At 41.5% G+C, this 13,578-nt stretch overlaps 1 protein-coding gene across 1 annotated transcript in view; it reads left to right on the plus strand.

The window, feature by feature from the left end:
- Window positions 1–902: 902 nt before the first annotated feature.
- The window catches only part of LOC118395220 (opsin-5-like), a 51,989-nt gene continuing 39,313 nt past the window's right edge, over window positions 903–13,578 (plus strand). Inside the window, exons 1-2 of the mRNA XM_052464260.1 lie at window positions 903–948; window positions 1,337–1,461. Of these exons, the coding sequence (XP_052320220.1) occupies window positions 903–948; window positions 1,337–1,461 (171 nt within the window). The remainder of the gene's footprint in view (window positions 949–1,336; window positions 1,462–13,578) is intronic.

Genomic DNA, 13,578 nt, shown 5'->3' on the forward strand with positions numbered 1-13,578 from the left:
ATACATAATTTTTCTAAAACTAGAATAGACTTTACCCTTTGACAAAGTTTTTAAAAATGTCATTGTTTCGGAGTGCAAGAACAAATTTAGTTTTTGCACACGTGCAGTTCACAGAGTAGGCGTTCCCTAACAGAAATATGCAAATAAATGCGAGAAAGCGCCAAAAGGCAAGCTCGCGAATGGCTCTGCTCACCTCCTTGTTGTTCTGCCCACTATGATTCATTTTCTCCCATTGGAAACGACAGGCTCTGGTCTAGCTTTGATAACACTATTTTAAGGGGCCCTTATTTCAGTGTAATTATGTAACACATATGTAACACATATTGAAATTAATTGTAATAAATCATAGTTACTGTACTAACATGTAACTGGTGGTATTTGCATTCCGTAATTAACGAGGTATAAAAACAAATGATTGTTACCACGCTTGAGTGAAGTTTCTGATACCATACGAACACATACTTTTTTAGTCTGCAAAAACCATGTTATACTGTAACTGTTAGCCCATTGAAAACCAAGCACCTCACTGACACAACTCTGTCATTGATTGAAGCTCAGTGTACAATGTAAATCTCCCTACCATCATATCTAAGCCAATATTGTCACGCCCTGACCTTAGAGCTTTTTATGTCTCTATTTTGGGTTTGGTCAGGGTGTGATTTGGGCGGGCATGTTCTATGTTCTATTTTCTATGTTTTGTATTTCTTTGTTTTGGCCGGGTATGGTTCTCAATCAGGGACAGCTGTCTATTGTGGTCTCTGATTGGGAACCATACTTAGGTAGCCCATTTCCCTCCTTTCTGTGTGGGAAGTTGTCTTTGTTTGTGGCACTATAGCCCTTAAGCGTCACGGTCGGTTTGTATGGTTTATTGTTTTGTTGGCGTCATTTTAAATAAAGGAAAAATGTACGCTGAAAGGGACTCCTGGACATGGGAGGAGATCCTGGACGGTAAGGGACCCTGGAGGCAGGCTGGGGAATATCACCGTCCAAGGGAGGAACTGGAGGCAGCTAAAGCAGAGCGGCGGCGATATGAGGAGGCAAGTCAGCGAAGCAGGCACGAGAGGCAGCACCCCCAAAAAATCTGGGGGGGGCACACGGGGAGATTGACAGAATCAGGTTATAGACCTGAGCCAACACCCCGTGCTTACCGTGGGGAGAGAGTGACTAGTCAGGCACCAGGTTATGCGACTCTGCGCTGTGTGTCTCCAGTGCGCTCTCATAGCCAGGTGCGCTATCTGCAAGCTCCCCGCAGTTGCCATGCTAAAGTTGGGATTGTGGGGTTGAGGGATTGTGCCGGCTCAGCACTCCTGGTCTCCGGTGCGTCTTTTCGGCCCAGGTTATCCTGCGCGAGCTCTACGCACGGTATCCCCAGTTCGCCAGGAGAATCCAGTGCGGCCGGTTCCAGCTTCCCGCACGTGCCAGGCTAAAGTGGGCATGCAGCCAAAAGGAGAGGTGTACGTGGTAAGCATCAGATCTCCAGTGCTCCCCCACAGCCCGGTTCATCCTGTGCCTCCTCTAAGGACCAGGCCGCCTCTATGTCTTCCTAGCCTGGTGGGTCCTGTGGCAGCCCCACGCACCAGGCTATCTATATGTCTCCTCCCATCAGTGAGGGTCCCCAGTCCGGAGTCTCCAGCGACGGTCTCCAGTCCGGAGTCTCCGACAGTCCCCGGTCTGGAGCCTCCGGCGGGGTGAGCCAGAGGTGGAGCATGGTCTGTCCCGCACCAGAGCCGCCACCGCAGATAGATGCCCACTCAGATCCTCCCCTATAGGATTCAGGTTTAGCGGGGGGAGTGGGGGTACTGTCATGCCCTGGCCTTAGAGCTTTTTATGTCTCTATTCTGGGTTTGGTCAGGGTGTGATTTGGGTGGGCATTCTATGTTCTATTTTCTATGTTTTGTATTTCTTTGTTTTGGCCGGGTATGGTTCTCAATCAGGGACAGCTATCTATCGTTGTCTCTGATTGGGAACCATAATTAGGTAGCCCTCCTTTCTGTGTGGGAAGTTGCTTTTGTTTGTGGCACTATAGCCCTTAAGCTTCACGGTCGTTTTGTATGGTTTATTGTTTTGTTGGCGACATTTTATAAAAATGTACTCTCACCACGCTGCGCTTTGGTCCAGTTCTTTCGACGGCCGTGACAAATATGACACCAATCTCGATGAAAATGTGCAAATCAACTTGATTGGAAGTGCACAACTCCACGCCTCGTCAAGAGCAATTTCTCACTAAATTCTGCCATACGTGGAGAATCTAGGATTTACATGTACAACAAATGATTGGGATTTATCAAACTGTGGCAGGCAACATACAGGCATGTTTTTAATGATAAATCAGAGCCATACTATGTGTATTTCTCTAGAAAACACCCTCCATTCACCTTTGATGGTAACAGAAACACCCTAATTTGCCGTATGATTTGGAGATGTTGGAACTGAGCCACGCCAGTTTTGGTGTGGGCAGAATGTGTTCATCTTTTGCAGTGACCTTTTCATGCCACCTATACCCTCACATCACACCCATTGGCTGTGCTGCTCATGCATTGAATCTGCTCCTCAAGGACATCATGGCACTGAAAACAATGGATACACTCTACAAGAGAGCCAATGAAATTGTTAGGTATGTGAAGGGTCCTCAAGTTATAGCAGCAATCTACCTCACCAAGTGAGAAGAATAAGAGCACCACATTTGAATCTGCCCAGCAACACCCATTGGGGTGGTGTTGTCATCATGTTTGACAGTCTCCTGGAGGGGAAGGAATATCTCCAAGAAAGGGCCTTATAACAGTCTGCCGATATGGACAGCCCCATCAAGAGGATCCTCCTGGATTATGTATTTTGGGAGAGAGTGGTAAGCAGCCTGAAACTCCTGAATCCTATAGCAGTAGGCATTGCACGGATTGAAGGAGACAATGCCATCCTGTCTGATGTTCAGACACCGCTTGCAGATGTAAGAGAAGAAATCAGTACTACCCTGCCCACTTCACTGTTGCTCCAAGCAGAGGAAACTGCAGTTCTGAAATACATCAAAAAGCGTGAAGACTTCTGCCTGAAGCCCATACATGCCGCAGCGTACATGTTGGACCCCAAGTATGCTGACAAGAGCATCCTGTCTGGTGCAGAGATCAACAAGGCGTATGGTGTCATCACTACCATGTCTCGCTACCTTGGCCTGGATGAGGGCAAGGTTCTTGGCAGTCTGGCGAAGTACACTTCCAAGCAGGGGTTTTTGGATGGAGATGCAATATGGCAGTTGTGTCAACATATCTCATCAGCCACCTGGTGGAGGGGACTTTGTGGATCTGAGGCTCTTTCCCCTGTTGCCTCTATCATCCTCCTACAAATCCCATCAATATCACCCGTCTCAGAGCACAACTGGTCCTTGTTTGGGAACACACACACCAAAGCACGCAACAGGCTGACCAATACAAGGGTTGAAAAATGTGTGGCCATCCGAGCAAATTTTGGGCTTTTTGAGCCTGACAACGAGCCATCCTCAACAAGGTTGAAAATTGACAGTGAAGATGAGGCCTCAGAGTCTGATGTTCAAGAGGTGGACATTGAGGAGGTCCAGGGAGAAGACATGGAAGCCTGAGAGGAAGACAACTAAATCTTTAGTTTGTAGACTATCATTTTACAGATGTATGTTAAATGTTTTTGGGAGATGCGATGGATCATTCAATATTTCCTTTCTTTTGTTGTTCAGTGAAATCATCCCATGTGAAGAGTCAACTCATTTAATTAAAGTTCAATTCGTAACTAAATAGTTTTTAAACATTTCTATTGGAAGGATTTGCAATTATGTTTACATATGATAAGGTAAAATGTTTATGTTTCTGTCTCCATTATGATATGGGAAATATATCCAATGCAAAAAAACATCTACATTTAAGTGGTATTAATATTCATTTGCATACATTTCCGTTAATTCCCATATATTCCTGTTAAGTCCCATATATTCCCGTTAATTCCCATATATTCCCATTCATTCCCACGGAAAGTTTCCACCTCTGAATATTCCCTAAAAGTAACAATGCATTAGATGGTTGTCCATGACCATTCTCTTGCCTTACCCTATTGGATTAATAAATATTGTTAGACTCCAACCATCTGCCTCATGTGTCTGCGTCTGGGTCTCACCTTGTGTCATGATACCACCTGTATAATCTTCTTAGAGAATTGTAACTGATTTCAATTGAATTGACAAGTATAAATACAACAGGGCAAACCCACCTGACAATTACATTTTCACTCTGTTGAAGTTAGGAAATGACCTAATGTCTGACCGCTTAAAACGTCATTCACTCATACAAGTCTTTGGCTTCGAACTGGTCAGGTGTACAAGGCGTGTAACAACTTTGATTAGGCAATTTCTTAATAATTTTCTGGACACTAATCTTTGGAAAAGTTCAAGTCATTACAAAACTTCAAAGGGATCAATTGAATGGTTGTTCGCCCATTATTATTTACCAGTAAGGGCATGATACCTGTTAGACATTCAGCCCTCAGCCTCTGACGCTGTCATGTAGTTCTTACCTACAGAGAAGCGACTGCTAACCACCCTGCTGCATTGACTCCAAGCTACGCTGTGTGCTTTATCAAAACAGTGGCCGAGTGAAAAAATATTATACAGCTATTTTTTTCTGACAGAAGTCAATATCTGACCATTAGTTAAAGGCACCAGCTCATGTACCAGTCAAAAGTTTGGACACACCTACTCATTTAAGGGTTTTAATCTGTACTATCTTCTACATTTTAGAATAATAGTGAAGACATCAAGACTATGAAATAACATACATGGAATCATGTAGTAACCAAAAAAAGTGTTAAACAAATCAAAATGTATTTTATATTTGAGATTCTTCAAAATAGCCACCCTTTGCCTTGATGACAGCTTTGCACACTCTTGGCACTCTCAACCAGCTTGATGAGGTAGTCACTTGGAATGCATTTCAATTAACAGGTGTGCCTTGTTAAAAGTACATTTGTGGAATTTGAGCCAATCAGTTGTGTTGTGACAAGGTAGGGTTTGTATACAGAAGATAGCCCTATTTGATAAAATACGCAGTCCATATTATGGAAAGAACAGCTCAAATAAAGCAGAAACGACAGTCCATCATTACTTAAGACATGAAGGTCAATCAATCCGGAAATTTTGAAGAACTTTGAAAGTTTCTTCAAGTGCAGTCGCAAAAACCATCAAGCGGTATGATAAAACTGGCTCTGATGACGACCACCACTCTGTGAAGCATTTATTTGGGCTGCAATTTCTGAAGCTGGTAACTCTAATTTAACAAGTTCATCAGAGTTACCAGCCTCAGAAATTGCAGCCCAAATAAATGCTTTACGGAGTTCAAGTAACAGATACATCTGTTCAGAGGAGACTGCGTGAATCAGGCCTTCATGGTAGAATTTCAGCAAAGAAACCACTGCTTATGGACACCAATAATAAGAAGAGACTTGCTTGGGCCAAGAAACACAAGCAATGGACATTAGACCGGTGTAAATCTGTCCTTTGGTCTGATGAGGTCCAAATTGGAGATTTTTGGTTCCAACCACTGTTTTTTTAAGACACAGAGTACGTCATTGATTGTGTGTTGATTTCATGCTTTCTATCTTTCTATTGACCGAGTTCCCACTGATCACAGGATGCTGGTGGACTTCCCTCTGTCTGTCTCTTCTTGCCATTAATATCCATATCTACATTTACAGTCATGTCTAATGTGAGATGGAGAGTGGATGAAGGTTTCATTACTGGCGAACCGGTCGTCCAGGGATATCCTGAATTGTGACCTCTCTCTCTGCCCGGCAGCTGTGGTCCTGTCCAAATGGCGGGGCAGTGCTGTGGCAGTTGGGAAATGGATGTGTGACTGAACTGCTGTGTGGTCTGGTACGTGTTATTTAGGCCTTGTGAAGGCGCTGTAGTCGACTGAACTGCAATGTAAGAGCATCATTGGCTCAGCAACCACTGGCTACAGCTGTTCATATCAAGGGGTTTGAACGGTGATGTCCTGGAACTGTCGAGAGATCAACTGGAGTTACGGAACAAACAACACTGTTGCATTCAGTATCGGTCAAACTACAGGCAGAATTTGATATAATGTATTGTATACACATGTAGGAGAAAAACAAACTTTTTATTTGACGTTTTGAGAAACTTGCTGAACCTATCAGGGCCAAGTATTACTATACAGTATGTGAGTTCAGTTGAAATATGGTCATAATAGGCATGTATTGATCTTCGTCTTGCTTTAACAGCCAACACCTTTTGATCCCCCGAAAGAGTTGTGCCTGGGGAGCTTTTTCAAAGTAAAGAGGCACATTCTCACACAGAAGGATTCAGGAGGAGGAAGTAGTTAATTAACCGCCTGACCAGTCTAGCACCGGACATATTTGTCAAGTGAGTCAAGTGAAATGGAAAGATGATAGCACTTAATCATGCATGGATCATCGACCCATATCGCGGCAGTGCTTCATTTGAGCGAGTTCCAGTCTCAGAGAAATCTGGTCCATTTGATTTGATTTCAATTGAAGGCCCCTTGTTACACAGCCAGACTAGTTAGAACTCTCATTATTCTCATTTGACTGTCCTCTATTAACACAATGATCCATGTGCTCCCAACTCACCCTAAACTATCTAAATAAATATATATGGGGTGTGTGACTTTCTTTATTTTGATAGGTTATCGTTTATTTGCTGTTAGTCAGCATGCTTTTGATCCCACCTTGTTTTAACACACATGATTAAGCTGATCAAGCTCGTGGTGAGAAGCTAATTAGTAGAATATGGTGTGCTTGATTTAGGATGGAACGAAAGCCTGCAGGAGGGTAGGGAGCTGATGTAGATAGTATCACTTTACATGCACACACACACACACACACACACTCAAGGACACACACACAGACAGATTGAGTTACATAAGAGGCTAGCCTATAATAGGGCAGGGGCCAAATACTTTAGATATGGTTAGGAGGGATAAGGCCCAGGGCCCGGTTTCCTGATAGCGATGGAACTTAGGCTTACAAGTGTTTTAACATGCAACTTTCCTACAACGGCCAAAGATGTAATATGCATTTCCCAAAACACCAGGCAAAGACAAATGTTGTCATTGGAGCAGGGTAGCCTAGTGGTTAGAGTGTTAGGCTAGTAACTGTAAAGGTTGCAAGTTCAAATCCCCCCAGCTGACAAGGTACAAATCTGTTGTTGTGCCCCTGAACAAGGCAGTTAGCCCATGTATATGATCATCTATGGCTTCTAATAGGTCATATTGAGGTGGCTTATTCTAATGACTCATCATATATTAAAGCACAAAACCAGAGATGTGGCACATTGTGAACACACATCATGAAACATATTGAGGCAAAAATAACATAAGCTGTTGAAGCCTAGGCTACAATTAGCAAAACAGAATAACTAAATTGATTGAATATGAAATAGATTTCAATAGCCCAATTCTTGGCCTGTGTGTAGCCTACTCTATTTTAATGCTATCATCTCGGTTTTCATTTTAAACAATTTTTTCTTTCGCTTGTTTGTAACACGCTCCAGAGGCTCCAGTGTGGCGCAGCGATCTAAGGCATTGCATCTCAGTGCTAGAGGCGTCACTACAGACCCTGGTACAATACCGGGCTGTATCACAACTGGCTTGAATCAGAAGTCCCATAGGGTGGCACACAATTGGCCCAAAGTCGCTAGGGGAGGGTTTGGCCGGGGTAGGCCGTCATTGTAAAATAAGAATTTGTTCTTAACTGAATTGCCTAGTTAAACAAATAAAAATAAACTGCAAAGACATTGACAGCTTTGTATTTCTTTTCATCTTCGTTCTGAATTCATCAGCGGTCAGATAAACCTCTTGATTCCATACTGAACAAAAATATAATTGCAACATGTAAAGTGATGGTCCCATGTTTCATGAGCTGAAATAAAACGTCCAAGAAATGTCACATACGCACAAAAATCTTATTTCACTGAAATGTTATACAGAAATGTGTCTACATCCCTGTTAGTGAGCATTTTTCATTTTCCAAGATCATCCATCCACCTGACAGGTGTGGTATATCAAGAAGCTGATTAAAAAGCATGATCATTACACAGGTGCACCTTATGCTGGGGACAATAAAAGGCCACTAAAATGTGTAGTTTTGTCACACAACACAATGCCACAGATGCCTCAAGTTGAGGGAACATGCAATTGGCATGCTGACAAAAGGAATGTCCACCAGAGCTGTTGCCAGAGAACGTAATGTTTATTTCTCTACCATAAGCCATCTCCATCATTGCTTTAGAGAGTTTGGCAGTGCGTCCAACCAGCCTCACAACCACAGACCACATGTAACCATGCCAGTCCAGGACATCCACATCTGGCTTGTTCACCTGCAGGATCATCTGAGTCCAGCCACCCAGACAGCTGATGAAACTGTGGGTTTGCACAACTGAAGATTTCATGCACAGACTGTTAGAAACCATCTCAGGGAAGCTCATCTGCATTATTGTCCTCCTCACAAGGGTAAAGAAAAATCACGTGTTATTGGTCGCAAACAAATATTTAGCAGAATATATTGTGGGTATAGCGAAATCCTAGCTCCAGCAGTGCAGTAATATCTACCAATACACAACAATATACACAAATCTAAAAGTAAAAGAATGGAAATAAGAAATATAGAAATATTGGGATGAGCAATGTCAGAGTCCGGAGTACACGTGTATATACACCACTTAAAATGTGTGAATTTGGCTATTTCAGCCACACCCATTGCTGACAGGTATATAAAAATCGAGCAAACAACCATACAATCTCCATGGACAAACAATGGCAGCAGAATGGCCTTACGAAAGAGCTCAGCGACTTTCAACGTGGCACTGTCATAGGATGCTGCCTTTCCAAGTGAGTTGTCAAATTTATTCCCTGCTAAAGCTGCCGCAGTCAACTGTAAGTGCTGTTATTGTGAAGTGGAAACATCTAGCAGCAATAAACGCTCAGCCACAAAGTAGTAGGGCGAAGCTCAAAGAACAGGACTGCGCGTAATTGTGTAAAAATCGTCTGTCCTCGGTTGCTACACTCACTAACAAGTTCCGAACTGCCTCTGGAAGCAACGTCAGCAAAAGCACTTTTAGTCAGGAGCTTCATGAAATTGGTTTCCATGGCCGAGCAGCCGCACACAAGCCTAAGATCACCATGCACAATGCCAAGCATCGGCTGGAGTGGTGTAAAGCTCAGGAGCACTAGAAATGCGATCTCTGTAGTGATGAATCACGCTTCGCCATCTGGCAGCCCGACGGTCGAATCTGGGTTTGGTGGATGCCAGGAGAACGCTAGCTGCCCGAATGCATTGTGCCAACTGTAAAGTTTGGTGGAGGAGGAATAATGGTCTGGGGTTGTTTTTCATAGTTCGGGCCCTTAGTTCCAGTGAAGGGAAATATTAACACCACAGCACACAAGGACATTCTAGACGATTCTGTGCTTCCAACTTTGTGGCAACAGTTTGGCGAAGGCCCTTTCCTGTTTCAGCACGACAATGCCCCTGTGCACAAAGTGAGGTCCATACAGGAATGGCATGTCGAGATCGGTGTGGAAGAACTGAACCTGCACAGAGCCCTGACTTCAACTCCATCGAACACCTTTGGGATGAATTGGAATGCCGACTATGAGCCAGGCCTAACTAGCACTCTTGTGGTTTAATGGAAGCAAGTCCCCCAGCAATGTTCCAACATCTAGTGGAAAGCCTTCCCAGAAGAGTGGAGGTTGTTTTAGCAGCAAAGGGGGACCAACTCCATATTAATGCCCATGATTTTGGAGTGAGTTGTTTGACGAGCAGGTGTCCACATACTTTAGGTAATGTATTGTAGTGTAGGGCCAAGAAACATGAACAATGGACATTATACCGGTGGAAATGTCCATATTGGAGATTTTTGGTTCCAACCGCAGTGTCTTTGTGCAATGCGGTGTGGGTGAACGGATGATATCTGCATGTGTATTTCCCCACCTTAAAGCATGGAGGAGGAGGTGTTATGGTGTATGGGTGCTTTGCTATTGACACTGTGCCACAGACACTATTGTCTGTGCTTTATTTAGAATTCAAGGCACACTTAACCAGCATGGCTACCACAGCAATCTGCAGGGATTCGCCATTTCATCTGGTTTGGGTTTAGTGGCACTATCATTTGTTTTTCAACAGGACAGTGTAAGGGCTATTTTACCAAGAAGGAGAGTGATGAAGTGCTGCATCAGATGACTTGGCCTCCACAATCCCCCGACCTCAACCAAATTGACACGGTTTGGGATGAGTCGGACCGCAGAGTGAAGGAAAATCAGCCAACAAGTGCTCTGCATATGTAGGTACTCCTTCAAGACTGTTGGAAAATGCCAAGAGTGTGCAAAGCTGTCATCAAGGCAATGGGTGGCTATTTGAAGAATATAAAATATGAAATATATTTTGATTTGTTTAACACTTCTTTTGGTTACTACATGATTCCATGTGTGTTTTTTCATAGTTCTGCAATGTAGAAAAAAGTAAATATAAGGAACAACCCTTTAATGAGTAGGTGTTCTAAATCTTTTGACCGATAGTGTACCTCAACTGGTATGCCATCCAGCCCTGGAGTTCGTGCCTCTAAAGGCACACCTACAGTGCATTCGGAAAGTATTCAGACCCCTTGACGTTTTCCACATTTTGTTACGTTACAACCTTATTCTAAAATGGATTCAATATTTTTTTCCATAAGTATTCAGATCTTTTGCTATGAGACTTGAAATTGAGCTCTGGTGAAGTCTGTTACCATTGATCAACAAACAACTTGACAGAGCTTGAATCATTTTGAAAAGAAAATGGGCAAATATTGTACAATCCAGGTGTGCAAAGCTCTTAAGAGACTTACCCAGAAAGACTCACAGCTGTATTCACTGCCAAAGGTGATTCTAACATGTATTTACTCTGGGGTGTGAACACTTATTGTGTTGGAATTATTCTAATCAAAGGGGAGACTTTTAGATTCCTTCAAAACAATCTAACTTTATTATTTAATTACTGCAGTAATGGAGCTTGTCAACGACCCTCCCGTAGGTGATTTGTTGACAGCCCTTCCAGCAGGACTAAGCCACAGCATTTTATAGCAAAGTCCATCCTCCTGGATGTTTATGACAAATCACAGTTGAGACAATTTATACAAAGGTACATTTTTCTCTCACGCAACAGACATCAAGATTTACATGGCGCCAAATATCTGTCTCTAGTTCATTTACTGCTTGCTTATACAGGAATACTGTTGCAACATAGGCACTAGGTCCTTTCCTTAAATAAACTGGAGATTGAGTCTCTCTGGGAACCAACAGACAGGCACACAGACACTAATCATGGAATGGAATGTTGTCTTATCACCAAGCCATCGTAAATCTACTGTCAGCATTAAAATCTCAGTTCACACAGACACATGGAGTTCTAAGAACCCTATAATGTTGACTCTAGATAAAACAGACAGTGTGAATGTACTAATATAAGAATGCATTGTAATGTGATTAATATAATGTTGTAATTCTACAACATCCCCCATTTTGAGCCTTAGTCTCAACTTAAAAGATAATTACGATAACTTAAAAAAAAACATTTATAAAAATAAAACATTTTAAAAAAATAACTCAAACTTCATAGGCTAATTGAGTTTTTAACTCAACCTAAAATATCCTCAACCCAAAATATATAAACATTAAAATATCATAAAACATTGTCATTTTTCATCAGCACAAAACAAAAACATTATGTTGATACTGAGCACACTCCCATTGGTCAGCACAGTGGAAATAACTATTTCCATCCCCATAACACCATCTGTAGAAACTAAAATTAGCATATCTTGTTTGGCAAATCCAGGTAGTGATTCCCGGTTGAAGTAAAATGTCTTCCATTGGTGCCTAATGAACATGACCCAGGATAAGCATACTTCCTGAGTGTTTATGTTATCATCAAAAATGCAATTTGGTAATGGATATAGGTCAAATAGATTAGGATCAGTTTTACTCTCAGGATCAGAGTTCACCCTCTCCATTCACTAGGGCATGCTGATAATAGTGTCAACATCTTTAGCTCACACAACTTCCTTACCCATGTCACAATTAGTATAACAACAATCAAAACAATCAATCCATAATACATGAATTGCTTCACTTATATAGTTATTAATATATTAACAACTTACTCAAATCAATCACTCAGTTTACAAATCATAATCAAAACCAAATTGATTATCCCACAAAAACTTAGAATGATATTCTCAGTGATTCACATTGGTTCTATCACTCAATGTTAAAACCCTCAACTTAACACATCGACACTGGCAGAATATTAATTGATATTAACATACAGTTTAATTATCCATAATTCTAGTATTAACTTTCGTATCACGATTATAATTACAGATTAGTAGTTTAATGAAGGATTTGTATACTATGTAACTGTTTTAAAATCAGCATTGACCTCATGGTGAAATCTCTGACAAGTTTCCTTCCTCTACGGCAACTGAGTTGCACTCCCCAAAAATATTTTGGCTGCCCTTAAACTTAGCTCTATAATACTTTGTTAACATTTCACAATCAATGAATGTTTTATGGCAGAATATAATTGTCTCTTGTAGAATGAATGTACTTACCTCAGTGGAACTTGATGTGCACCAGATTCATTAATGTAGAAATTAACTGAGCAAATTTTATTTGGTCAAATAGTCTGTCTTTTTGGGTGGCAGAGCTCATTAGAATAATACCCAGCATGCTCTGCAACCATACATTTGTACATTTACATTTTGGTCATTTAGCAGAGATTTTGTCAAGATCGACTTCAGTTAGTGCATTCAACTAAGGTAGGTAGACAACCACATGTAAAATGTTTATGTAACTGTTATTGAGAATGTCCTTGTGGTTAAACTGCTCTGTTGGTTAGATCACTGTACTTTAATTAAGACCGGTTGGCTTAGGAGCTGGCGGAGATGAGCATGGATGTGCAAGAAGCAGATGCGAACACAAAGCTTCCTACTGAAATCTTCACTTCACCATTGTTCATTTGAAATAAAACTTTTGAAGGTAAAGAAATGCTTTTTTAAATTGAGTAATTAGGACGAATGCAACTCGGAGAGCTAGAACTGACACAGTTGACTAATTTGAGGAGTTACTTGTTCTAATTTGAAACATGATTGAAACATGATTACCTGAACACATTTTGTCAATCTGACAATCATTTCTAACTATGATTTGGCAATTCAGTAGTGTTTCAATAACCAATTAAACTAAGGAGATCTGTATTAATAATTTAATGTAAAAAATAACCTATTTCAATTAGGTGTAACTAGTTTCCAAAATTGAATTAAGTAAATCCAAATACCCTTATTTTTTTGTGTAGGAAGGGCATCTATCTATCTTCGTAGTGACTGGACGTATTGATACACCATCCAAAGTGTAATTAATAACTGCACCATGCTCAAAGGGATATTCAATATCTGCTTTTTTTTACCCATCTACTAATAGGTGCCCTTCTTTGCGAACCATTGGAAAACCTTCCTGGTCTTTGTGGTTGAATCTGTGCTTGAAATTCAGTGCTCGA

Source organism: Oncorhynchus keta, chromosome 15, assembly GCF_023373465.1.
Source record: "Oncorhynchus keta strain PuntledgeMale-10-30-2019 chromosome 15, Oket_V2, whole genome shotgun sequence".
Classification (NCBI taxonomy): Eukaryota; Metazoa; Chordata; class Actinopteri; order Salmoniformes; family Salmonidae; genus Oncorhynchus; species Oncorhynchus keta.